The sequence below is a fragment of the Sceloporus undulatus genome, chromosome 1 (genome assembly GCF_019175285.1).
Source record: "Sceloporus undulatus isolate JIND9_A2432 ecotype Alabama chromosome 1, SceUnd_v1.1, whole genome shotgun sequence".
Lineage (NCBI taxonomy): Eukaryota > Metazoa > Chordata > Lepidosauria > Squamata > Phrynosomatidae > Sceloporus > Sceloporus undulatus.
Window position 1 is genome coordinate 94,019,513 of NC_056522.1, and position 26,478 is coordinate 94,045,990.

At 39.4% G+C, this 26,478-nt stretch overlaps 1 protein-coding gene across 5 annotated transcripts in view; it reads right to left on the reverse strand.

Moving 5' to 3' along the window:
* Positions 1-2,703: 2,703 nt before the first annotated feature.
* PDE7B (phosphodiesterase 7B) overlaps positions 2,704-26,478 on the reverse strand; it is a 264,361-nt gene continuing 240,586 nt past the window's right edge. For all 5 annotated transcript variants that reach the window (XM_042445797.1, XM_042445798.1, XM_042445796.1 and 2 more), the window contains 5 exons: positions 25,479-25,570; positions 23,479-23,623; positions 11,547-11,643; positions 8,729-8,809; positions 2,704-3,459 (listed from right to left, as the gene is read on the reverse strand). In XM_042445797.1, coding sequence (XP_042301731.1) covers positions 3,233-3,459; positions 8,729-8,809; positions 11,547-11,643; positions 23,479-23,623; positions 25,479-25,570 — 642 coding nt within the window. In that variant the 3' untranslated portion in view covers positions 2,704-3,232. The remainder of the gene's footprint in view (positions 3,460-8,728; positions 8,810-11,546; positions 11,644-23,478; positions 23,624-25,478; positions 25,571-26,478) is intronic.

Genomic DNA, 26,478 nt, shown 5'->3' on the forward strand with positions numbered 1-26,478 from the left:
GGTCCGAAACGGACCCAGGTGAGGCGTCTTCACTGCCCCCCGTGTGGAAGCTCCAACACCTGAAGCACGCCCCCGGGGCGGGCCGTCTGGAGGCTCCGCATTCAGCTGAATACACCTCCAAGACGTCCTCCCCTGCCCGTCTGTAACCCGCCCTTGTCATTCAATAAACAGAGCACATCAAATATTTACATCTATAAAATGGATTGCACTAGCAAGATTTTTGTTGGAGTCCTAAATGCACTGTGAAGCTATAAAATATGCACCTTTTGGTACCCTGCGCACATGCTGAATTGGGAGGAAAAAGTTTTTCCTCTCTTCCCTTAGCCTTCCAAAATATAATAAAAATGCATAGTAAACTGATTCCTAGCAAAATAACATAACCAAAGGCATTACAGCATGTGCTTAAACATATTAAATCTATTAATTTGTAGGCCAGCCTTTCCATTTTTTATACCTTTCTACTGACAAACAGATGTTGTGCAAATAGGCTTTGGCAGACTGCTTGAATATGTCCCATATCTCTGCAAAGATGTATGAACATATGTGTTACATGTATAATACTGGTTAACTTTTGGCTTCTGTCTGGAAAAAGAAGGATGCTCAGGAAGCCAACAGTGTCAAAATAGGTTGAGGTTAACCAGTACACTTGAGCTGAAAAGCCTCAGTGGTTAAATTACTGAGTACATATTTAACCATCATCAATTATGATAAATTGCGAGTGCTAAGGAGCAATTGAACAGACATGTGTATATCCAAAGAGGTGTCTCCCTCAGGATGTTTAGCAGTGAGTAAGGAAGGAAGGCCGCAAACCTAGGTTTATCAACCTCAAGTATCCTGCTAGCACTCCCTTTGTTAGTAAAGCACTTCAAAGATATCTTCTCAGTACAGTGAGAGTAACGTAAGAGCAATTCTTCTGTATTTTTTCCTGCCTGCAAACCCTTAGCACTATGATATATATTAATGATTACAGGAAGAAGCTGATAAAGCTCAGACAACCAAGATTCTCATTAAAATTCTGGGACATCGGTAGTCTGCTGAATCTTTTGTTTTGCTGTTCTGCTTTCCATAGATGTTCTATTTGCTCTATCCATCCTGATACACAGTTTAATTTGCTGTCCTCCCCTGCAGAAGTGGTTCCATTTGCTCCTTCCCTATCTAGAGTTTTTGGGCTCATTCCCACTTACATTTAAACCAGTGTGTGATTCGCCTTCGCTCCGTGTTGGTAAATCGATTCCAAAGGGTCCGTCGTTCCCACTATGAAAGTAGATCTTTTCATTATCCCCTTGTAATTGCTTCTTTTTTGGCAAGATTTTTGCCCCCACTAGTTTGCGCCACTTCAAAATGCATGTCAATCATCTGTTCATCATCAATGATGTAAACGGTAGCCCAGGCAGCCCGGCTTGGTGTGTGTGTGTGTGTGTAATAAATTGATAGAAGATTAAATTGATTGATTTTGCATCTACTTGAAATCAGTGAGGCAAGTAGTTGCAAAACCAATGAATCTAAAAAGAAAATGATAGAAGATTTGATTCTTTGGTTTTGTAACCACTTGCCTCATTGATTGCAAGTAGTTGCAAAATCAGTCAATCAAATCTTCTATTAATTTTTTTGTAAATTTTATGTGCCCATAGGTCAAAAGCACAAAAGCAGCACTGAGAGGAGGGGATGGTGGATCTATCAAAAACTGAGGAGGATTGGGAAACATTCCTCTGCCATTAGTCCCTCCCCTCCAAAATGATGCGATTCAGATCCATCATTCCCACTTGCTGAACACGCTCTCAAATTGTTTCTTTTCTGCTAGGAACTGCTAGGAAACTAGTGTCTGGAAAAACTGGGTTTTTTGGTTTTGTTTTTGCTGTTTGCCTCACTTTATTGCAACAAAAATTGATCAAAGTAGGATCGAACTGGGAATGGAGGTCATATAATGTGATCAGTGAGCTGATGACACATTTTATAGGCATGTGACAGTATCTAGCATAAAATCAGTCTCCAAATCTGATTTGGCCTCATTTGGTTCTGGTTTTCCAATAAAGATATTGTGATTTTTTTTAAAAAAAATTATCTAACTGAATGGGGGGGGATGGCAAGAGTTTGTCTGAGCTGTATGTGTATTAATCTGTAGAATACTATGGCTCTCTAAAGGAATGCATATGAACCTTTTAAAAAAATAATCTGATGGCTTTAGCTCCTCTATAACTCTTGGCTGGAGAAATGAAAATAGGCCATGATAAGACTCTTGGCAACCAACATATAGTTAAGGATGCTAGAAGTTAAGGCTTTTATCTGCAAACAAAAGTGTATTAACAGACTATAACATATTTACAAATGCTTCCATACTAAAACTAACAGTATTTTGTTCACAGTGCCATTGTTTATACAGGTAGCTTTCCCATAATACTTCGGTATTCTGGTATGGGAATCAGTAGCACTTTATATATACAGGAGACATACATGTGCGGATATAAACAGGTCATGGATACAGTCATCAAAAGAGACATCTGGAAACATTTAAACTATACAACTCTTCCCTTTTGATTTGGTAAGAAATACTGTTCTTGTAGTGAGAAGAATGTCAGGATTTTTTAAAATCTAAAGTGGCATAAAATGATTAATGGGCACCATCATGGAAAAGCTTTGTGTACACAGAATCACCTTACTTCAAGGTTTTTAAAGATTCCTTTTCCAATGCACCAAATACAAAAATTTAAAAACGGCTTTGTTTATTTAAAATGAGATCATTTTTTTTCTTGTGTAGCCAGATGCCCTCTGAGTTCTGACAGTGCTGGTGATGGTGGTTTTTAATGTGCAGTCCAGCTGCCAGACTGAAGACTGTACATTGCTCCAAGCCTTTTTGTTCAGAAACACATGTCACAGTATGACCCAAACTGAATGCAAATGATCACCAAGAATGCATTGGTTTTGGCTGTGCCCTTGAATGCTCCTGTTAGTTGTACCTGCTCACCAGCCCAGCTTCAGCATGACTGAAAGAAGCTTCTCATTCAGACAATCTGTGATGAGAAGCAATGAATGGCTTCAGATATTACGATGAGGAAGTGGGATTTGGCAGAGCTTTAGGATATAGGTTCTACTCAGGACACTTGTTGCTTCAGCTTTCCCTCTTGCTTTCTGGTTTCCTGCATTGTTAACAATGGTCCAACAGACCCTTAGGATTTTGTTCACTGTTGTGAAAGATACAATCACACCGTAGTATAGAGTGCTGAAATGATCAGGTCTACAGGGTTCCTCCTTCATTTAAAGTCTGTTCTTCATTTTCAGTCTTTTGAACAGAGTGGTCAGTGCTTCTGCTGCTGCTGCTGCTGCTGTGTTGCTTATGAAGCAAACTCCTCCACTTGGTCTTGTTCCTCCTCAGATGGTTCAGCATGTTTTCAGATAAGGGAGTGTTCCCAGTAAAGTTGGCCCATTCTTCAAAGAGTGGTTCCACAATGTAGGTCATGAAGCCTAGGAAAAAACATGAAGCAAATGAAACAAAAGTTATTTGCTCAACATATTATCCTGCTAAGCCAGGACCCTGGTAGGGAGCCTGAAATGAAGCCTGAGGACCATGTTTTCCTCTAGAGTAGAGTGATAAGGGGAAAATGTACTAGTGGGTCTTTCAGTAGTTCTACACCAGTACTTCACTGTAGAGATAGAGTAAACTAACAATGGGGCTTTCTAGACGGCCCTTTGGGACGTCCGGAGGACGTCCCATTTTAAAAAAGGGGCGTCTCTTTTAGACGCCCCTGGGCCTATTACGGACTCCGTCCGTACAAGATGGCGGCGCCCTTTCTACATGGGCGCCGCCATCTTTGCGTAGCGGACGCTTAGCGTCCAGACGCGTCGCGCCGCTGCTGACGTAGCGAGCGCGCCCCTGGCGCCTCGCTACGTCGCAAACGCGACGCCAAAAGAAGCTCCATTTTGGAGCTTCTTTTTTCGGTCCGCGCGGGAGTCGGGCCGTTTGAAGGCTCCGGCTCCCCCGCGGACCTTCTGGCGGCGGCGCCAGACCGCTGCAAAGCGGCGGTCTGTACCCCGCCAATATTGTCATCTCTGTTCTCTCTCTCCTTCCTTCCTGTCATCTCCTCTCTCCTCTCTGGGTCTTATGCAGATTTTAATCCAGTTCCTCCTCAATAAACAAAAAACTACAAAAAAAACTTGTTTAGTTGTGCAAGCACATCTATTACTGTCCTTGTCCCAAGAGCTAGTTCAGGAAGACTTTGGGCAACTTCATACATTACAGAATATACTATTTTAGTGTGTATTTTCATGGTGGCTACTGGAATGGAAAGCTGAGCCTAAGAACTCTGGATAAACATGTAAAAATTGCAAGATTTCTTTTGGCCAAGATTTCTGTGTCCATTAACCCCTTTCTAGATGTATCTTCTCTGTATATTACGGTGATTGCCACAGACACATGATGGATAAAGTAATCTTTCACTAACATCAGATGTAACCAATAGAAATGGGCCATCTTGTGTTATATAAGGTCACTGTCTGTGAAGCTAATATTAATATTTATGTAACAGAAAAGATTCAATTGTTTACATTTGATCTCAAATATCAGTTCAACTTTAATTACCCAAAGGGCAGAGACAACCAGAACAACTTCATCTCTCACTGCTGTGCCTGTAGTTGGGCCAAATTTACATGCCCTTAAGGTACAGAGAAAAGCACAACTACTTCTTTTAAAGAATAAAATTATTAATTGTCAACAGTGGATAAACATTGAAAGGTTACTGTTGCCCTTTTTACTTGGCAAGCACATGATGGGAATACAGATTATTTATTGTTGAATAGCAGACATCCATTGGATTTTCCAACAGACCCACAGGCGCCAAAGCTACAGCCTGAGTCCCTAGACTTAACAGAACAGCACAAATAATTCTGTTTGGGTTTTTTGGGGAGAATGGACTCTTCTGTTATTGCAGTGACTTCAGACTATAGATCTGAAGAAATCGCTCCACTGTTGAAAGTCTAGTCAAGACTGGTTGTTTCAGTATGGCAAGACAGCAGCTTGAAAGTTCTCATACCTCCTTTTGCCCCCTTGGTTCTAGCATGAGACTGAGATGTCAAACGCTTCCTCCAATTTCTTCAAAGTATAATTTGCATTACAATCTCATCTCTGAATAAAACTAAAGGTTTCTTCCCTAATTATTTATTTGTTTATTTCATCAATTTGAATTATCCAGTCTTTCTTGCAATATGGGATCCCAAACAGCTTACAAGAGGCATTAAAACAAATTAGCTAAAGCCATATGTGGTACAAAAGTTTCAAACTCATTCAACAACCTCTGTGAAGATAAGCACACACACACACAATGGGGATGATAAGAGATATAGAAAGCACACAGAGTAAGTATCAAGACACAAGCACTCTATCGGATGCTACTGCCTTCATATGCAAGAAGTCAACCAACCACACATAATCCAATACTGTTCATTTTAAAGAAATCTGCAAAAAATATTTGCAAAAAAGTGCATACTTTAACTGAGACCACCAACAACAAATGTGAGAAGGAAATGTGCTTGTGTATCTGCTACCTACCCATCATTTGGAATATGCATTGTTGTTATTAGAGAAGGCACACATACCTTTCTTTTGACAAGTATAGAATGAAGGACACTTGGTTCAACAGTACTGCATGTGAAAAGGATCTTGGGATTATTGTTGATCATAAACTGAACGTAAACCAGACGTGTGAGCTGCAGCACAGATGGCAAATGCTATCTTAGCCTGCATTAATAGAAGCATAGTTCCAAGATGAAGGAAGCAATAGTCCCCCTGTATTCTGTACCGGTCAGGTCTCATTTAGAGTACTGTGTTCCCAAAGGACAGGACCAGGTCTAATGTTTTTAAGATACAGGAGGGTAGATTTCAATTGAAATTAGAAGAAACTTTTTGACAGTAAGACAAGTTCAGCAATGGAAGCAATTGTCTAGAGAGGTGATGGAGTTTCCGTCTCTGGATGTCTTTAAAAAGAGTCTGGACAGCTACCCTCTGGGGATCCTCTAGCTGTGGTCCTGCATTGACAATGGGGTTGGATCTCCTGACCCATAAGGATCCTTCTAACTCTATGATTCTAGGATTCTATACATTTTCTATTTGGTTAGGCTTTGAAAGCAGATGCAACCAACCAGCACAAGGAAGGTATTGGGTGAATATAAAACAGAGTGCAGCTAAACTGTATGTGCCTCCCTACAACAGGAAATAATCCTGTACTGAGCATGCATGAACAGCAAAACAGAGAGAAATAGGGTGTTCTGATTATGTTTTTTTAACTTTTGTATGTTTTGTGCAATTTTATACTGTTTTAGCAAAATGATTTTAATTGTTTTAAATTTTTTTATTATAAAGTTTTAAAACAATTCTATTTATGAGGCACCTTGGGTCCCCTTTTTGGAGAAAAGTGACATATAAATGGAATGAATGAATGCAGATACCGCTTCCACTTCAGCTACACCCAGAATGTTTAAAAAATAGATAAAAAATTTGCCCACCAAAATTGAAATCATAAACGAAGTGGAGGCTGGTGAGAGAAGAAAAATAATTCCTGAATGCCTTTTGGAAGATACTTTCAAGAGCTCTTGAGAAAATTCAAAATATTTGTTTTTACTTATGTAAGAGTTAATTAAGCTGGTTATTTCATTTCATATATGCAAACTGTCAATCTCAGGGGGGGGGGAAGTTTGCTGAAAATTGTTGAACTGCTCTTTTTTTGGTGGTGCAGGTACCTATTCCTATTCTTTCCATGTTTTTTTTTGCTTCTGGTACTTTTTTTTTTTAGTAAAAGAAGTAATATCCAGGAACATACCTACTTTGTTAACTGAGGTATACCTGTGCAAGGGGTCTTGCAAAAATGCCCCCTCTGCTTTCGCTAAGGGGCCATTCAGACTACCTTTTGTACCGAATTGTAAACCGGATTAAAAGTCAGAAGTTCCCATTGGCACCAGTTTAAACACATCAGAATTAGGGTCTTTCACACTCGATCCAGGGCAAATCCCCCTTGGAGCATTTTTTCTGGAAGTGGATTATTTCCCGTGTCTTTTAGGAAAACCCATTTCTTCCCTGCTGCCGGCAAATGTGAATTTAGGCCTGGTCATGATCGGGTCAAGTTCAGGGGAGGGATTTAGATCAGAGGGCGGAACATGCCTCCCTCTCGCAGGCAGCTTTTTCTCTCTCGCTTTTTTTGGGATTTTATTTTTGACAGATTATTCTAATGCTTTTTCTACAGGTTGATACATATATGTCTGCTCGTGCTACATTTCCCTTTCATTTGCTTGCTGCCGGCATGGCACGTCACTTTGCAAGTGGCATTTTTAAAAATTATTTTTGTGTGTGTGTGACAGAATATGCGAATGCTACAATGCAAATGTTACAAATGTTTCCCTTTCAATTTGGCAAATTGATACAATGTGTGTATGTAAGGAGAGATGCCATTCTGGGGTGGCAATCGGAGGGAAAGCAGATGCAGAGATGGCATTCAGGTGGCCTCCCCTGCAAGGGACATTTGTTGTTATTATTATTGTTGTTGTTGTTGTGACAGATTATGCAAATGCTTTGGGCTGGAAGGGAAGGGAAGAGAAGAGGTTCAAAAGAGGAGGAAATGCTGGGCTGGAAGTGAAGGGGAAGCTAGAGGCTGGAATTCAAAGGGAAGGCTGTGGAAACTCATGACTTTGGCAGAGTCATACTCTCTCAGCCTCAGGGGAAAGGCAATGGCAAATCTCCTTTTAACAAATCTTGCCAAGAAAACTCCAGTATGGAGTTGTTTTAGGGTTGCCATAATCTGTAATGACCCAATTACACACAACACACATACACACCTGGAGGTTTTTAAATTTGACAAGTTGACAGAATATGCGCACACTGCTGCCAGTTTTTTTTTAAATGAGGGGGGAAAGCACCCATTTGGTTGGCCAATGGCTGCAGGATATGACACCTTTGATGAAAGCGGAAGTGAATTTGATTGACAACAAAGGAGGTTAATTTTAAAGCGGTGCTGCAAATGTGAACTTCAGAGGGGCAAACTGCCCCGATCGAGGCAAAGGGTAGTGGGCACTTGTGACTGGGCTGATTTGGTATGGGGGCAACCAGATCTACCCAGTTCTATCCAGGGCAAATGGGCTAGTGAGAATGGAGCCCAAAACAGTCTCTGATTTATTTTGCTACTTGAATAAGTGGTTGTGGATCTGTTACAGAAGATAAGGAAGAACACTTGCTTAGAACTGAGAGGCTTTGTGAAACACACTTTTTTTTACTTGGGCTTGTTCATATGAATGCTTGGCTTTAATGATTTCTAGGAACAAAACTGCAGTGTGCGGTTCCACTTCATGTTTTTCTCCAGAATGCTAACAGTGCTTTCAAATGAGAAGTGCCACGCACTATGATTACATTTGTCAGGCAAGCCTATCCTTCTATGAAGAAGAAGGAGTCAGTTGCTAATTTGAGAACTCAGGCAAGGTCAACAAAGAGATATTTAGTTTAGGATTATTGTGGTTTTGTATTTCTAGGGAGGGGAAAGACATACGGGGTATTTTTCATAAGGCAAAGTAACATGGCTTGCTTTGGATATTACACATTTGGGCTAGCTGTAGGGTGTTGTTTGATGCTTTTCCTCAGAAGCAAAGTGTCTTGGGCCTGGCTCTGAAATTCATTGTTTCCTTCTATTAATCTCTTCCCCGACCTAGTAATGCTGTCTGGCATAACTTCAAGCCAGTGGTGTGAAATTGCACTCACCAATTTGAATACTAGGTATTGTGTCTTTCTGTTGATTACAAAGCGGGCTTATTTCCAAGTCGAATTTCTGCTCCATGTCTCCTACAAGAAAGAAGGAGCAACTTTAGAAGGCAAATCTGGTTTTTTTTTACATATGCTAATGAAAAAGAGAGAAGTTAGCTTCTTCTAGTACTTATGCACTGCTCTCTGAAGAGCATATGGTAAAGGACTACTACCAAGCAACACATGCTTAACACTTAAACTGGCAGACGAGGCATTTTAGCCTGTGAGAGTCAGATTTTCTTCCAGAGGTCACACAGAATTGGACCTACAAGATGTCCCCCAAATTCCAGTCACCTGCTTTGCATGTTATTTTCAAATAGCTTGGACAAAAATTGTGCCAACAACTTTATCACATTAGTGGTGCTTTTGGCAAGCAAAGAGGACTGGCAGCTATTCAAAGCAAATGTTACTCCTCATACCCACACTCCTGTGGACGTGGGACATTTATGTACTTTCCAATACATTGGGATTCTCATTGAGATCAGAAAATAGCCCTGATTCAGATGCTCTTTGGAAGGTTTTTTAAAAGAAATCTGGATGTAAGACAATTAAGACATTATCTCCATGAAAAAGAGCACTCTGTCTGGACACATTATTTAATGCCAATTTGTGCCACTCAGCTGTTATGCTAGTGCCGTGGATCATTTCAATAGCACATTGTTGAGATAAATTTTAACTAATTAATTGTAAATTTGTATTACTTTCCAATGACATTTTAAACCATATAAAATTATGTGAAGCTTGATGAGTTTGTTTTATACTACAGAGTGAGATCTACTAGCATACTCATAGGGTATCTGATAACATGCATTCCGGCTATATAGATCTGTGATAACACAAGCACAACTCTGTAAGGATGTAATTCTTCACAATATTTATTCTTGAAGGTAGCAATGAGTAATTTCAGCCATTTACACCCTTCTGCATGAAAGGTTTTGAAAACAACACAGTTTTCAAAGACTAATTCCAAATTTTATTATACACAAAATTTGCATATGGTTGTTCTTTGCAGAAAACAATATTTTCCATGAAGAAAATAGCATTTTTGCCATGGAAAATGTCGCAAAACAAAAATACACTGCTCCCTCGGGTTACGAAATTAATTCGTTCCGCGGCCGCTTTCGTAACCCGAAAAGCCTTCGTAAGCCGAAATGCCATAGGCGCTAATGGGGAAAAGCCGCGATTCCGTGCGAAAAAGCCGAAAAAAGCACCAAAAATTTTTTCGTAACCTGAAAAACATTCGTAACCCGGAACAATTATTTCCTATGGGATTTTTTCGTATCCCGGAAATTTCGTAACCTGGGTATTTCGTATCCCGAGGTACCACTGTATCAGTTCATGTACAGAAAATGCTGTTTTCTATGCAAATCAACCCAGTGCAAATTTTATACAGAATAAATCCCCAATTATAGCATTTTCTGCTCAGAAAACTGCATTTTTGCACGGGAATTGGTATTTCTGCTTTGAAACATTTTCCACACAGAAAATTCTGTTTCTTGTCCAGAAAATACTTTTTGTGCATAAAATAATCAGCAAATTTTGAGCAGAAAAAGTCCTGAATTATGAAGATTCTCATCAGCCCATGATTCTTCTCATCTTGAAAACACTTGGAGGGAAAAAAGCATATTTAGACCATTTTTAGATTTTTTTCAAATATTCCTCCCATCCCTACAACCTTCAAGATGATGTTTCACTTAGGCTGCATCTGCACTCAGAAATAACCCAGGTTGACACCACTTTAACTACCATGGTTTTATGCTAAGGAATTCTGAGTACTGTAGTTTTGTGAGACGTTTGGCCTCCTCTGTTCTGTTCTCTGGTGCCACAACAAATTACAGATCCCAGGATTTCATAGCATTGAGTCATGGCAGTTTAAGTGTTGCCAACTGGATTATTTTTGCAGTGCGGATGCAGCCTTAGTTTGAAAACAAGCAGAGGCTGGCAGAGTTCTCAGATGGGAAAGTTCTTAGATGTTACTGTATACAAGTGTAGTTCTTAAATGTAATACTTGTAGCATAAGCCATACTGTAGTAACAGAGAATACAGAGTTTATTACATTAAAAAAACCCAACTTGCCCCTTCTGTTTTACAGTTGATTACAGAATGCAGTCAGGAACTATAGCATGGAAAATACTGCTGATGCTGCCACCCGACTGCATCCTGCCTCAAACCCGGCTTCCAGCCGTGCTCAGCTGGCCGATTTGCAGGAGCTTCCTGTTTTTGGAAAGCAGCGAGCTAAGAGTGACTGGGAGCCAGGTTTTAGGTGGGATGCAGTTGGGCGGTGGCATCGGTGACCTTTTCCATGCAATAAGTCCTGGCTGCATCCCATAATCGTTGAAGGGGTAAGTTGGGTTTTTTTAAATGTGATAAATTCCTACATTAGCTCAAGATCCTCCCAGCTATTTTCAAGTGTTTTTTCAGTGATAAGAAGTGATTGAGGGGGGGGGGGGCAATGCTGATAGAGTTTTATGTGTAGACCAAGTGATTTTATACTTTAGGCCAATGTTTTTTTATTTTATTTTTTAAAGGATGGTTAGTGAACATGCTAACAGAACTATAATCAAACCAATCAAATAGCTACAACTCTGTTAAATTGTTTTTGCCCTTCAATCCCAGCTGTTTATTTAATGAGATCACCTTTCTGTCAGCATATTTTTGTAGGTGACTTCAACTGAGCATTTGGAGTTGTCTGGCTGAGTAACTGCCATTTTAGATTAACAAAATTCTGATTTACTGGCTAAGAGCACAAGGTGAGAAGTCTGTCAGGATCACTGACCTTGCCTGTAGAATTCCTCACAAACCCGTTCACTCCACTGTTTACTCATTTCCCAGAGCCGGCAAGGATTGCAGATGTCTGCACACTTCAATGCAATCTGAAAATAAAAGGACAATATGCTAAGAATGGTTTGGAGAGTATACTGTGCTCCATGGATCTTTCCAAACTTACCAGTTTTGGTAGATTGTTATTGTACTAAAAAGGTCAGTGTAATATGTGGGAATGAGAACTGTTCAGTCCAGAAGGGAAATTTTTAATTTAGTTATTAGATTTGGTTCATATAAACAAATGTCAAATGAGAAGAGACAAAAGCTTGCAACCAAAATAGAAATGTACAATTTCACAATGTATTTTTCCCCCAAAAGTTCCTTTCTTGTGTAACACAGTAATATTTTGTCATAGCCTAAAAACAAAGCTTTAGTTCAAGTCAATAATATAGTAAGGTAGGCCTGTTTAAGAACTTAAATGTTTCTGGCTCTAAAAAAATGCATCAGATCTAGCCTTCTGGATCTGTGATTTTGTTTATTGTTTGCTAACCATACCTTAGTAAATGCTATCCAACATCCAGGGAATCACCTGGATCACCTATGGGTCACTAGGCATGTAGAAATCTTGGTATTTGATAATTTCAGTGTTTTTCTGCTAAATCATGTGTGCGCGCATGTGTGCGTGTGCACATGCACGTCCATACAGACGCAGTCACAATATATTTCAAGTGAAAGCGCCATATTGTTAGTTCTCCTTGCCCTTTTAATGTTAGTGTGATGGGGTGTAAATCTTCCTAAAAGTCTTTTTTACAGAAAAAACAAACAAATATTCTTCTCCTTGCTGTAAGTCATCAAAAACTGCAGGTTTTGAAGACTGTTCATAGTTTTGGACTTTTTCAATGCAAAACTCTGTGTGTGTGTGTGTGTGTTTGCACAAAAAACATTATTTCTTGCACAGAAAACACACTTCCTATACAGAAAAAAGCATTTTCTACCAAAAAAAGGTTATTCTCTGTGCAGAAAATGCTGTTTTCAACACACATACATTTTTTGTTTAGAAAAAGCCCAAAATTGTGAAGATTCTTGCCTGTTTAGGATTCCTGATTAGAGTTTCCCAATACTGAGAAATAAATCAATTTTCAACTATTTTTCCTAATACTTTTGAATATTGTTTCCATTTCTATGGTGTCATATTGAATCATCACTTTATTGTACTTCTTCTGTTTTCATAAATTTCCCTGACTGCTTCCACCCTTTTGTAAAATGCTTTCTCTCATTTAATACAAATTGGAAAGAGGAAGATATATAGATTGGTTCCAGAGATACCATTCATGGAGAACATCAGTTTTCAAAGTTTCTGCAGGAGGAAGCATGCAAAAAACAGTTTTTGACAATTCTCTTTGCAGTTCCTGGGCTGGCTACCATGGTAAATTCTTCTCTGCTCAAAGCTGTTGTAACATAATGGTTTCATCCTAATTTGAATTTATATGTCATGGTTTTATCTTTCCTATCACATCATATTTTAAATATGTGTATGTCTTAACAATTATGTTTTTATTGCTTTGCTTTGTTTTAATGGGTTGTGACAGTGCATTGACTGAACTGAACTAGCATTGCTTGATCTGTGATAAGGAGGCAAGAAGATTGTTGTTGTCATCATCTTTGTTGTTAAGTAGTTGTAGTTATATTTATATCCCACCATTTTCCCAGTTTGGGACTCAAGGCAGCTTTCAATAGTTTTTTTTTAAAAAAACAGAATTTAAATTTCACAAAATATAAACATTAAAAAATGGTTAAACTGTCAATTAAAAAAACCCATTTAGAATATAAGATGTAAAAAACCTGCAACATCAGAACAAAACAACAAATTGAAAATTCAGCCTATTGCTTGGTTCCATCCCACCTAAACAATCAGTTCCCAAATAGAAAAGTCTTCAGCTGCTTACAGAAAACAAATAGAGAGAGTGCCAGTCTAACTCCTTTGGGAAGGAGTTCCATAGCCTGGAGCAGCCACTGAGAAGGCCTTCTCCATGTTACTATCAGATGTACCTATGAAGGCAGTGGGACACAGAGAAGTGTCTCCCCAGCAGGTCTCAAAACTTAGGGAGGTTTGTATTGGAGAATTTGTTGTTGTTGTGGGCCTTTAAGTCGCTTCCAACTTATGGTGACCCAAAGGTAAACCTATCACAGGGTTTTATTGGCAAGATTTGTTCAGAGGAGGTTTGCCATTGCCTTCCCCTGAGTGTGAGCGCATGTGACTAACCCAAGATCACCAGTGGGAATCAAACCTTGGTCTCCAGAATTGTAGCCCTGCACTCAAATCACTACACTATGCTGGATCCTTCAAATCAACTGGACCTGGGCTGTATGAAGCTTTTATAAGTCCAACCCAACACTTTGAATTGTGCCTAAAAATGGACCAGCAGCCAGTGAAACTGTTGCAACAAGAGAGTTGTGTGCTCCCTGTAGCCAGCCACCATTCACAATCTGGTTGCAGTTCTTTGGACTAGTTGATATTTCCAAACACTTTTCAAAGGCAGCCCCATGTACAACATGTTGCAGTAATCCAACCAGAATATAACTAAGGCATGTGTCACTGTGGCCAGATCTGATGATCTGACATCAAGAAATGGGTGCAGGTGACACACAAGACTTAACTGTGCAAATGCACTCCTAGCTGCTGCTGAAACCTGAGCCTCCAGGAATCAAATCCAAAAGCACACCCAAGCTAGGTAAGTTTCTTTGGCGCAACAAAACTAGAAGGATAACATTTCAAACTTGTTAAAAAACCACCAAGTCTGTCATTAGCTTTTTTTTTTTTAATATTCCACATTTGGCTCCAGTGTCCATACCAGCATATTTCTTCATAATAAGGTAAAGTAATGAAATTCAAGGCAGGGAGGTGGGGAGAGAAGACATGACCAGATATTTTGAGTGGGCTCCTTGGTTCTATTCTGGTAAACTATGGTAAATTATGTAGATTCAGAAGAAATGTATTTGGAATTGGCTTCTCCCTAGTTTCTGAAAACCTTTAGAAAAACAACACTCCAAAATGTCAGTTGAGATATCAGAGCTACTTGAGCCTGAGGACAAGTGCCAATGGCTAAAACAATTTAGACTTATTGTTTAATATGAGTGGTCTTTCAATGCCTTCCACCCATTTGTACTGTGTGTTCTTCTTTGGAAGGGAGATTTTAAATTGCCTTTCTTACCAAATAATTCTCTTAGGGGTAAAGGACTACAATTCTTTCCTATCTCACATATATCAATTTCTCAGTTATTTTTTTAGTTAGCAATGCACTTTATAAAACCACTCAGGAGCATTCTTTTATAAACATTTTGAATGAGCTTCCAATTTAAGACACTTCAATATCTTTGTAATGAAATGTTCAATGTATTATTGCAGCCCCTCAGACTGAAAATTTTTGGATTTTTCCACCCAAGGTAGAGATTTTGAAAAAACAGTGGTCCTAATATTGTTTCTTCTGACCAGCATAATCTCTTGTACCAAGCATAAAACTCAGATTCATTACTTGCATTTAACTCCAATAGGTCAAACCGTATATAAAAAGATGAACAAAAGATTGAGGATTATTTTCAAAGCCTTTTCCCTATAGAAAAGCCCATAAGCTGCTTAGAGGAAGCATAAATCAATACATCAAGATAAAAAAATTAATTCTGCAGCAATATAAAAGCAATGGTTTTCATTTAGAACCATGAGGGCAAAATGGCCTCTGTATGTGTCAGGCATATACTCCTCCAGTCCCTCATTAGCATTAGATTAGCTCTGAAATTTAGATTGTAATTCCATTATATATATGTTAACATCTTTCCAAGTCTCTTTTATAGAATTTCTAGTTCAAAGTAGGAGAATATAGATATTGAAAAATAACAATAATGGGAAGAACTTGGATCTAAACTTGAGTAAAACAGCCACTGTAATTTTATTTAATGGTGTGAGCCATTTAGTTGTTGCCTGAAGAGAAGTGGAAAAGGATAATGCCAGGTCTGCTTTTCATCTTCTCTTTCATTTCCTAGGCTCAACAAAAGAAATATCATTTATGAGATAGTTATTCAAAACATTTAAAAATTTTTTTAGTAGATCATGTATCTCAAAATGAAATTGCATTATAAGATCTAAAAAAACCTCAAAGCCCTCCCAAAACTTAATGATCTCTTTGCTTGAAGGCCCAGCATTCACCATTCCATGTAAGGACTTTAAGAAGATAATAATTCACCCTTAGTTTACCCCAAGACCTAGTACTGAGATTAGAATTAGGTGTCTCAAGTAGTTGTTCATTTTAATAAACTACAGTCTAATTCAACTCTAAAGTCTCATCCAGATCCCTTCTTTTATCTGTAACCCTCCCCCCCCTCCACACACAATTTTCTTTCTGAGCTAAGGTTCTGTATCTTTTTTGCAGCCATTCTATGCCGGTCATTGAGTCCCTTGAAAGTATACCATACAGTAATCAGAATATGGGAGGGGGGCAATATTTCTTTTTTTGTTCTATTGTCTTATTCTGAGAGTGTATTATTCTCCTCTCTTTCCCCTAATTATTTTTAATTAGACAGTTCCCTGCCCTCAGGTTTACAATCTAAAAAGACACGACACAAAAGGAGAAGGGAAACCTGATGGGAAAGGGAATCAGGGCCAGCAGTCCTTCTCTCCCTCTGAGGCCTGGACCAAGATGGACTGGAGGGAGGGCTCTGCTTATTAATCTAGACCAGGCCTGATGGAGCTGGGCCTGCATCTCTCCTTCCAGGGCTGGGTGGCATTTAGTAAGCAGTGTGTTTCTTTCTGCTATGCTGTTTTTGTCTATTAAATTAGTTATAAGTGTGAGGATCTGCCAGATTAATAAAATCACCATGTCCATAATGTTTTTATTCAGATTTCAGATCCTTATGGAATAGGGCTGTATAAACAGAGTTCTCAAAAATCTGGTCACACCATGCCCCATTCAGAAATTTAGCCTTTTTACCATATTGATTCAGGTGTAGTTCATCACCCCCATCTGTTTAAACTGAGGGACTGAGTGCCATTTGTCAGATAATCTGTATCTGTTTGGAGGTCCCTTTTATCATTTTCTGGCTGCCCGTGTTTCCAGTTCATGAATCATGTTAAAGTGCAAATAGGCAGAGTTAGCATCAACACTCCACTTAAGCACTTTTAAGTCTTGGAATCTCAGACTATTTATATGGAAGAATGATAAGCTTCTCTGTTATTCTTTTAGTTTATTATATAGAATCATGGGAATGGAGCAAATGGGCAGGAAAAAGCAGCTCAATCCTGTGTTTTCTGAATGCAGGTTGAAATCCTACTGTCCGTATGGCCTGCTCCCAAGGTGGGCTGAACACCAATGGGAGTCTGCATGGCATGGCATCAAGCCATGTTGCATCGTTATTTTTTTGTCACCCTTCCACCATGCATGCACACTGCTGCACGAACACACCACGTACAACTTCTAATTCACTCTAATGGTGGTTTAGATTAGCTTAATTAAACCCCCACAGTCCCATGGAATAATAATGTATCATATCAATTTATATATTCTAGAAAGGACATGAAATAAAAACAAAACCCTAAAGCATCTCTTTCTAAAATGAAAACTGACCCAAAGATCTAAATTCTTCTTCTTTCTATCTATAATTTTTGACCCCCCCGTTTTATTTAACCCTGTGTTTCCATTTTCAGATCCTGAATAAATACATCATCCTTTACATCAACTGAGATCTCATTCTTCAAGTGTCAATCAAGTACCAATCTGTGTTCACGGATTTGCTATCCATGGATTCAACCACCCATGGCTTGAATATACATATTTTAAAAAATTCCAAAAAGAAACCTTGATTTTGCCATGTTATAGAAGAGACACTGTTTTACTATGCCATTGTATATAATGGGACTTGGGCATTCATGGATTTTGGTATCCATGAGAGATCCTAGAACCAAACCTCAGCAGTTATCAAGGGCTCATTGTACTCAGTGACCATTGAATGTGAAGTGCCTGTTGGAGAGGGGGAAGAACAAGAATAAAGATGGAATGGAGTTGAGAGAGAGAGAGAGAGAGAGAGAGAGAGACTCTGGCTGGCTGCTTTTTGACCCTTAACAAGAATAATCTACACTGTGTAGTTTTATTGGACATCCTATTCATATCCTTTTTTTTTTTTTTAGTGTAAAGGTGAGCATTATTGCTTATGTAAGAATGACACTGCACAGGAAATGACACTATACATGGAAAAATAATGCTCAGTAAAGTATTAGGCATGACAAAAAGAAGACAACACTACAGCCAGATTGTTTCAATCAAAGGATCCACAGCCCTGAACTGGCAAGACTTGAGCAGGGCAGTTGATGGCTCTTAAGCCTCTCACCGGACAAGGTGGCCATAAATCAAAGCTTACTTACTGGCAGGTAACAACAGCTATAAATACAAGGAGAAGGTATTAACACTCCTGAGGAAACATAAAGATTTGTAAAAATATGAGTAGCTTTTAAGGTGTGGTGGGAAGAACCTAAAGGATGGTGAATTTCCCATTGCATCCAAGCTTCAACGGACACATTGACTGAACAAGAGCAGTCAACATTGCAACATTTTCTTGTATGCCCCAGTAATCACATGATTACTTAATTTACAGTTCATGTGCCCCAACTTTGCCATCTGCTTGCCATCTGCAGATTTGAGCATCCAGGGGTGCCCACCCCATCCACTCCAATGGCAGTGCATGTACAGTGCACTGCAATTAAAACCAACGTGATTTGAGGTCTCATGGGTTTTGGCATCAGTCGATGGGTCTGGAACAGAACCCCCATGGATACAAAAGGCTGACTGTATTTCCTGCTTTCTCATTTTTTAGCAATCTTTTAAGAACCTCTCCTACTTTAGTGTCTTTCTTTCTTTCTTTCTTTCTTTCTTTCTTTCTTTCTTTCTTTCTTTCTTTCGTCTGCCCTCTCTCAGCCCTGAGGAGGCTTGTTGTACATCTGTACAACAGATAAAAACATTTAAAAAATTAAATACAGAAATAAAAATATCTATAAACAGGCTAAAACAGCTCCTTAAAACTGTTTGAATCCACAAACAATTCTGTTATAAAATCCTTTATCTACTTTCTTCCAGTCATTAAGAATTTTCACTATCATATATGTGGTGGACCTGTGAAAAAACTTTAAAAAAAAAAGGATTTGAATACACATGTTGATGCAGATCATTTTAAAGACTTAACATTCAATTAAAAACAAAACTATTCCTTTTGGAACTCATGGATGTGAAGGTGGAGAAGACCTATGAAAGATTATTTCAATACAGGACCACAGCAACAAGATTGTTGTGCACACAAAGATGGAAGAAATAAATATTACCTATTATGGAGGAATGGATGGTGAAACTGACACTTAGCAGGAATGATCAAATTGTCTTGTGTGATTAGAGAAAGATAATTAGTGACATTTCTCAAAGACTGGCAACCCCTTATGGATTTTTGTAGAAAAAAATGGCTTGGTAACTTTTGGCTTTGATGATTAGAAAGAACTGATTATGGAAATTAGAGAAGTTGGGTTAATGCTAATGGGTGAGGTTGCACTCATTGCTGAAAGACTGATTGGAAGTAACCGGTTTCTTTCTTTGTCTTTTCTCTTTCTATAGCTTTTTTCTTTTTCTTTACTTTTTCATATCTTTTCATGTATTGTTAAAATCTTTAATAAATAAAACATATTAAAAAAGAACTTTCACTACCAATATTTAGAAAATACAGTTGCCTCTCCTAACTCACATATCTGAGATCCGCGACCTTGAACATCCGTGGAGTGGTGACCTCCGCTGTTTTCAATGGCGTGCGCACAGGGGGAGGGGGCGCCCCATTCAGGCCTATGGGGCTTGAATATGTGTGAGCCCCCGTTTTCATGTGTGTGGGGGTCCGGAATGGATCCCCCACAAAAATGGAGGGCCAACTGTATAATCATTCTAATATAATTTTCCATTGGTCTTCACTTCTTTATTTTCTGATTTTTTTTTCGTTGTCTCTGCACTCACTCTAGATCTAGCACCAAGGTAATCTGATAGTTTTCTGGTTTTGCATATCTTACCAAGATGGATTAATCACAATGAACATCAGTACATGAATAATCTAATTTGATCCCTCAATTATCTAAATCCTAAACTGACCCTCATATAATATTAATTAAAAATGGACCAATTAATCAAAATCTGTGGTGATTAAATACAAGGGAATTTCTTACACAGCATAAAACTCATTCAGGCAGTTAAGACAGTTATCAAGGATAAAGTCACTCATATCCAGAACGTAACACTAGTTATTGCAGAGTATGGAGAGATATCTGGTGCACTGTCTGGTCAGGCTAATTGGGATTAGTTTCAGTTCTTGTAGTGGGATGATATGGACAAGGCACATGAATCAGTCCACCCCACAACATTTAAGTTTTATCTCTTCACATTTTGGCTGGTAAAATCTAGCAGACATGGATTAGAGAGCCAACATGAGTAGTGATTTGAGTGTTCCCAAGCAACTTGTCCAGGCAGTGCACTTAGATACCTCTCCAAAATGTGCAATAACTGTGGTATTGGACTAGGGCTCTGGGAGACCAGGCTTTGAATCCCCAGCCGGTCATGGAAACCCACTGGGTGACCTTGAGTAAGTCACATTTTCTCAGCCTCAGAGGAAGGCATTAGCAAACTTACTCTAAAGAGATCTTTATCAAATAAATCTTACGATAGATTTGCCTAAGTCAGAAATGACGTGAAGGCACTCAGCAACAAGAAGCAACAGCAACAGATATAGTTCTGTTAGGTGAATCCAGAGGTGTTAAATGCCTTGTTCTGTGGGGAGGGGGGATGTCTGCTTCTATGAGAGAGACTAGTTTTCTTGAAGAAAACCTCCCTGGAGTTAGAGGGCTGTGAGAACTACAGATCCATTGCCATTATTTCTTATGGGTTAGGGGCATGGTGCTTGACTCTGAGGTGTTTGGATAACTTCAGACTTAGGTGTTTATCAGACGAGCTCTTAAAGAGGTACTATTCCAGTGTGACTCCTCTAGCTGCCTCCTGTTGCATGCTGGGATTGGTAGTTTTAAGGAGGGGTACATAGGAATATGAATGCACAACTGCAGTTAGGATAAGTTTTAGAGTAAGAACACTTTCAGGCATGAATGAATGAATCACTGATTAACAGTATGGATCGGGCTACTATTCAAATTGTTTTATTTTGTGGCTCTTAGGCCTATAGTTGGTCACAACTAGGCAATCTTGTCAAGGGAGAACCTTTACCTTGCCTTTACCTTTAGGTCTCAGTACCTGAAAACCCCTCTGTGTTCTTCAATTCTTCTCCCCCCCACAAATACTGCTGACTGACAGGGCTAAGATAAGATGTTCTGCTGCCAAAGTTGAGGGTACGATAGCTCCCTACCATTCTCTCTTAGAAATGGTGTCCACCATTTAAAGGCAGCTGGCTACTTTATGGAGGACACAGTAGTCGGTGTAGTGCACTCTGTCCTTCAGCATTTTTCTGCCCTGCACAGTCTGCCAGGATCTGCCACTTCATTTTGCCAGTGCAGTATGTGAATCTGTGCTATTAGCAGTTTTTACTTTAGTTCCATATGATTTCTCATGCAAAGGTGAGTATGTCATGAAGACATGATATACTGTTTTGATCAGAGGACAGCATGAGGTGCAGGGTGTAAAAGGCTGTAATTATTATTCTAAGTATCTACTTTGTCATCATCTATTATTTTCTTCCTCCTCCTTCATGTAGTAGCAAATAGGTTAAGCAGTTTACAAGTGTCCTTTCCATTTGAAATGAAATCATTACTTTTTTTAAAAGCTAAAAGCTACATAGAAGCAGTAGGCCCAAATCATTTTCTAACATTTCTAGTGTCATAATGTCCCACACTTCCATTCCATGTGCAAAACCAAACAGGACCAGCATTTAAATATTTCTCCAGTAGTCACTATAGGACAATCTCATCTACCACACCTTGAAGGCAACTGCTTAGCTTATGAAGTACAAGGATACACTGTGCATCACACAGATCTCCTCTCCAAAATCTTCCTGCCACCTCCCACCAACTGCCACCTGAAGTGACTGGCTTACTCGGTCTAATGGTAGGACCAGCTGTGACTGCTGTAGGGGTAAAAATATTTATTAAAACGCAATACCAGAGGGTTTTTTTAAGTAGAAACAAAAAAAATGAGGATTAATTTTGATCACAGAACAAAGGCCTCAGTTTATTTCTTGAAAGCCAAACTCTAGGTAAACGGATGGAGGAATTTACCTGGAGCCAGACAGCTGTAATAAATTCCTTTCTGCCAGAGGTCCATGTTCCGTTTCATTACAAAGCAATATGTATCTTAATGGTATTTATTTTGGGGGGGGGGCAGGAATGATTTGGGGAATATTAAGTTAGAACTGGTCTTACCTAAAAAGGACATGAAACATGTCTGTGATACCTGCAGTTCAAGGCAGTGATCTAAAGTTTAGAGAACAGCTAGGGGTTGACTCAGAGGTACAGAAACTCACTCATAGTGACACTAACTTGTTGGATTGATTTGTTTGCAATCATCTTATGATCCTCTTAGATGATGAAATGTTATATGAGTACTGTTACTTTCTCATCAGCAGGATCTCAGATTCCTGTGGAGCCTGGCTCCTTCAATTTTGGCTCATAAAAATTCTCAGGTTTCTGTGTAAGTTCTCTGAGAATTCCTCTGGAAAGCAAACCACGAATGCAAAATGTTAACACTGGGTGAATCTCAGAAAAGAGTAATAGTAGAAAATGGACAAAGAACAAGAAAATAAAGGCAAGAAAAATACTGTAGGAGGCAGCAGAACAGGCTGGCAACCCCCCACTGTCATGAATAATGTGTTCAAGATTTTTTTTCCTGAAATGGATGACTGGAATCCTGTATGGAATTTATATATGTGTAAGCACAGAGGTTACAGTACTATGCAGTGAATTCTGGCCCAACCTCCCCAATCCCAACTTACCAGGAAACAGCTACTGCGATGGATGAGGATCTATTCCCCTGTTATTTGGGAAACAGCTGGCTGCTGTTTCCAACCACTCCTGTGACCAATCTCTGGTGTGACAGACTGAAGCTGGACAACCTGTCACAATCCTCCCTCACACAGGATATTGTCTGTGTATGGGGAGTGGGTGGTAATGTCAGTGAGCTGCTTCCCTATCAAAATGGGAACAGACTCCCTCCCTTGATCAAAGTGGTGGCTTTTGGTAAGTGGGGATCAGGGGACCTTCATATCACAGTCCTCATGTAGCTCCTAAACTAAGCACTAAATAAAGAGCATGAATATGTAACAGTCGTGAGTGTGTAGCTCCAGGACTTGCAGTCCTAACTACCATAGAGCATTCTAGCTATCAGAACTTAAGAATGGGCTTATCACCATGATGGTTATAGTAAATTGTGCATTAATCTTTCTTTTTCCTCCATAACACTACCCTGAACAGGACCAGTTTTGTCTGATTTTGGAAGCTAAGGTGGGTTGGACCTGGTTAGACCCCCAAGAACTACCGTGGAGTCTTTTATGCTTTAACTACCATGGCAAAAATTGACAATACTGGACAAGATGGACGAATAATCTTACTTGGTATAAGATCTGTTCTGACTTTTTGTACAGTTCAAGGTGTATTTGTGTGTGTGCTTTTAAGCAATGTTACTTAAAAAATTAGGTTTCAATAGTTTTAAGTCACATAAATCTAGCAAAAACAGGATGAGAAGCATATTTATGCAATGTATTTATACATTACAAAAGCAATGAGCATAGAACCTTGGCTCCCTTTCCCGCAGACTCCCCCCTCTGCCATAGATGAGCTTTGACAATCCAATGGTGAGCAATCTAGACTGTTAGTCACAAAAAGAAAAATTTCCAGAAAAATAACTGCTATTTTCATGATGAAGAAAACCTTCACCATTTACCTGAAGCATAAAATGCCTATCTGGAGCATCCTCTAATTTCAAATCCTGATTTTTGAGATGAGTTTTCAACCGGGTCAAAAATTCATTCTGCCTGTTGATGTCTGTTGCCAAGATCAGGGAGCCCAGCTGCTGTTCGATATCTTGCCTGCAATTTGAAAGGGGAAAAAAAGAGAGAACTATCTTTTGGGGAAATATTGTTTAATACCCTTTTGTACCATTTGAGGTATCTGCTGGGTGTTGCTACGCTGTGGCAGGAGACAAAATGAGGGTACTTCCTGACCAAATAAGAATTCTGTCAGCTCCCAAATAAAATTTTCCTTTACTCTCTAAATTTCTAGCATTGTAGAGAGTAAGCCTAAGGACAGGGAACTGTCTGAATAACTATCTGTAAGCTGCTCTGAGAGCATTTAGGGCTGAAGAGCGGGGTATAAATACAATAAATAAATAAAATAATAAAATCCTTTTATGCTTAGAACTCTTATAATTGGTGTATTCACATTCCCTTGGTAACTTTGCCTGCTCCTTTTCTTTGGATGATTAAACTGTTTTCTAAATACTCAATGGAACTTTGAAATTATTGCATTGCTAGAAATTTGAACATTGAAGGAAAATTTCATGGAGAAAGGAGAATTCTTATTTAGGGATAACATCTTCATTTTCCTACCCCCACCCCGTCACTACATGTCTGACACCAACTAGTATAGACACAACAATATACCAGAGTTAGTATTGATGTAGCCCTCATGATACATCACCTCAGAGTTTCCTCACCCCACTATGGGAGTTTTATGGATTTCAGAAGGCCTTGAAAGAGAAAACATTGGGGTTGGCAAGGAGATTGGCATGGCCAAAGCTGTCTAAGCTTGAAAAGGATTGTGACTGAGTATTGTTTGATTCTGTGATTTACAGTTAAGTAAACATTCATGGCAACCAGGAGGGGAAAACTATATCTATCCAGATGCCTTGAGCAGGCCATGGATTCCATCCTCTCTCTCACCTGGTTATGCTGGCTAAAACTGCTAGGAGGTGTAAGATAACTCATCCTCCATATCCAGTAGGCCACAATTGTCCATCCACACTCCATTGTTCATTTTTGTTTTGTTTTTAAATGGAACATGTATAGCATCTCTGATGCTGGGTGATAGGAATGGGGGGTTGGGGAAGGAGACAAGCTGATGGAAGTGAAGAAGTTCCTTTCATCTTGTATTGCTATTACCAACACTGCTGTACTTTTCTCTTAAAAAGCAGAGGGAACAGAATGGATAGGAGTGTGTTCTGACCATTGGAATGTTACAAATGGTTTGTTGGTGTCCTTTTTAATCATCATCATCATCATCATCATCATCATCATCATCATCATCATCATCATCATCATCATCATCATCTTTATTTCTACCCCATCTCTCTGTCCAAAAGACATGTGTTCACAGTCTGGGATGTTCAGAAAATTGAAGACTTGCCTCTCTTTTGGACCTGTGGCCTTCAAACTCCCTGACCTCAATTCCATACCATTTTTGGATGAACTATTGTGCCCCATTCCAAACAGAGTCCCATTCACATTGTACAATTAAAGCACTCTGATTACATGATAAATGCTATGGCTCCATCCTGTGGAATCCTGGGATGTGCACTTTGGAGATGGGCATTTGGAATTCCCAAAATTCTTCTAGTACCTCACCAAACTAGAAAACACAGTATTCCACAGGACTCCCCCCCCCCGGCATTCCCTCCACCCAAAGCACTGAAATGGCATTCCTATTCCCCCTGTTTACAAAGTGTCTAGCACAACTGAATGGTGATGGTATGGTAACTGGACTTGGCCCTGAAATGGATACCATATCAGTTGAACTGTGTGGTTTCACAAAGCTTTAAATTAACTTTTCGCAGAGGACTCCTTCCAGAAAAGATACATGGATTCAGTTTCACTCTCGGACACTAATCTGTTCATCTAATGAAGCATTTCAAAAATGTCTCATTCAAAGTGTTTTGATAGTGCTTACCTCTCTTCTTTTGGCAAATGTGCAAGCAGCCTTGATTCTCGGAGCATGCCTATCGTGGACCTCCAGTGATGGTTTTCTAGTACAGAGACATTCTGGAGAAGCAGCAAGGAAAAAGACACAATTAAAAAAAAACCCTCTGATGAAGCAAGGTGCCATGTGCATAAAGATATATACCTCTGTGCACAGATCCCTAATTGGTTGGGAAATGTCTGAAACTAATTCTCTAGCCCTCTTCACAAATCAGGGCTAAGCATACAAAGCTCTAGTAGATACTTGGAAGGGTTCCTAGCAGCTGTTTCAAACAGATTGGGAATCAAGGCTCCCTCATTAGCTGTACCAATGTAACAGCATTACAGGCCCTCATGTAAGTAACATAATGCTGTTAGGCACATGTCAGTTTGGCATGTTAGTCCTGGTGCTAATACTATGATTAACACTGATTACTGCTGGTTAGTTTGCAAGGTCAAGACTGGAAAGCAGGAGGAAAACATATTTTCCTTTTCAACTGCCTATGAAAACTAGAGACAAAGTCTACATAAGATAAGAAGGCATTTTTTCACAGTGGGAGCCATGATCCCAGGTCCTTGTCATCATTGCTGAAGGCTCCTCTGTTGTCCTTGTAGTGTTACAGATCAGATTTCTGGACAATGGGATGAAAATTATGGTGCCTGGTACATGCTGTTCCTATCTGGAAGGCAGTTTCAACATGCATCACTGGCTGTGTATAGAAGAAAGAACACTCTAGGAGAAATCCAGCTTATGATTTTCTACCAACTATGGTGTCTAACAGTAGACTGGGAAAGGATGATTTCTTCTGCTCCCTGCACCCAGGAGAGGCAGGCATAGCCCCAGAGGAAGCTGAAAGGCCCTCCCTCCATCTTGGCTGCTACCATTCCAGCCCTTCCCCACTGCCATTCCCTTCTTCTTTTGTGTCATGTCTTTTTAGATTGTAAACCTGAGAGCAGGGGACTCATAGAATCATAGAATTGTAGAGTTGGAA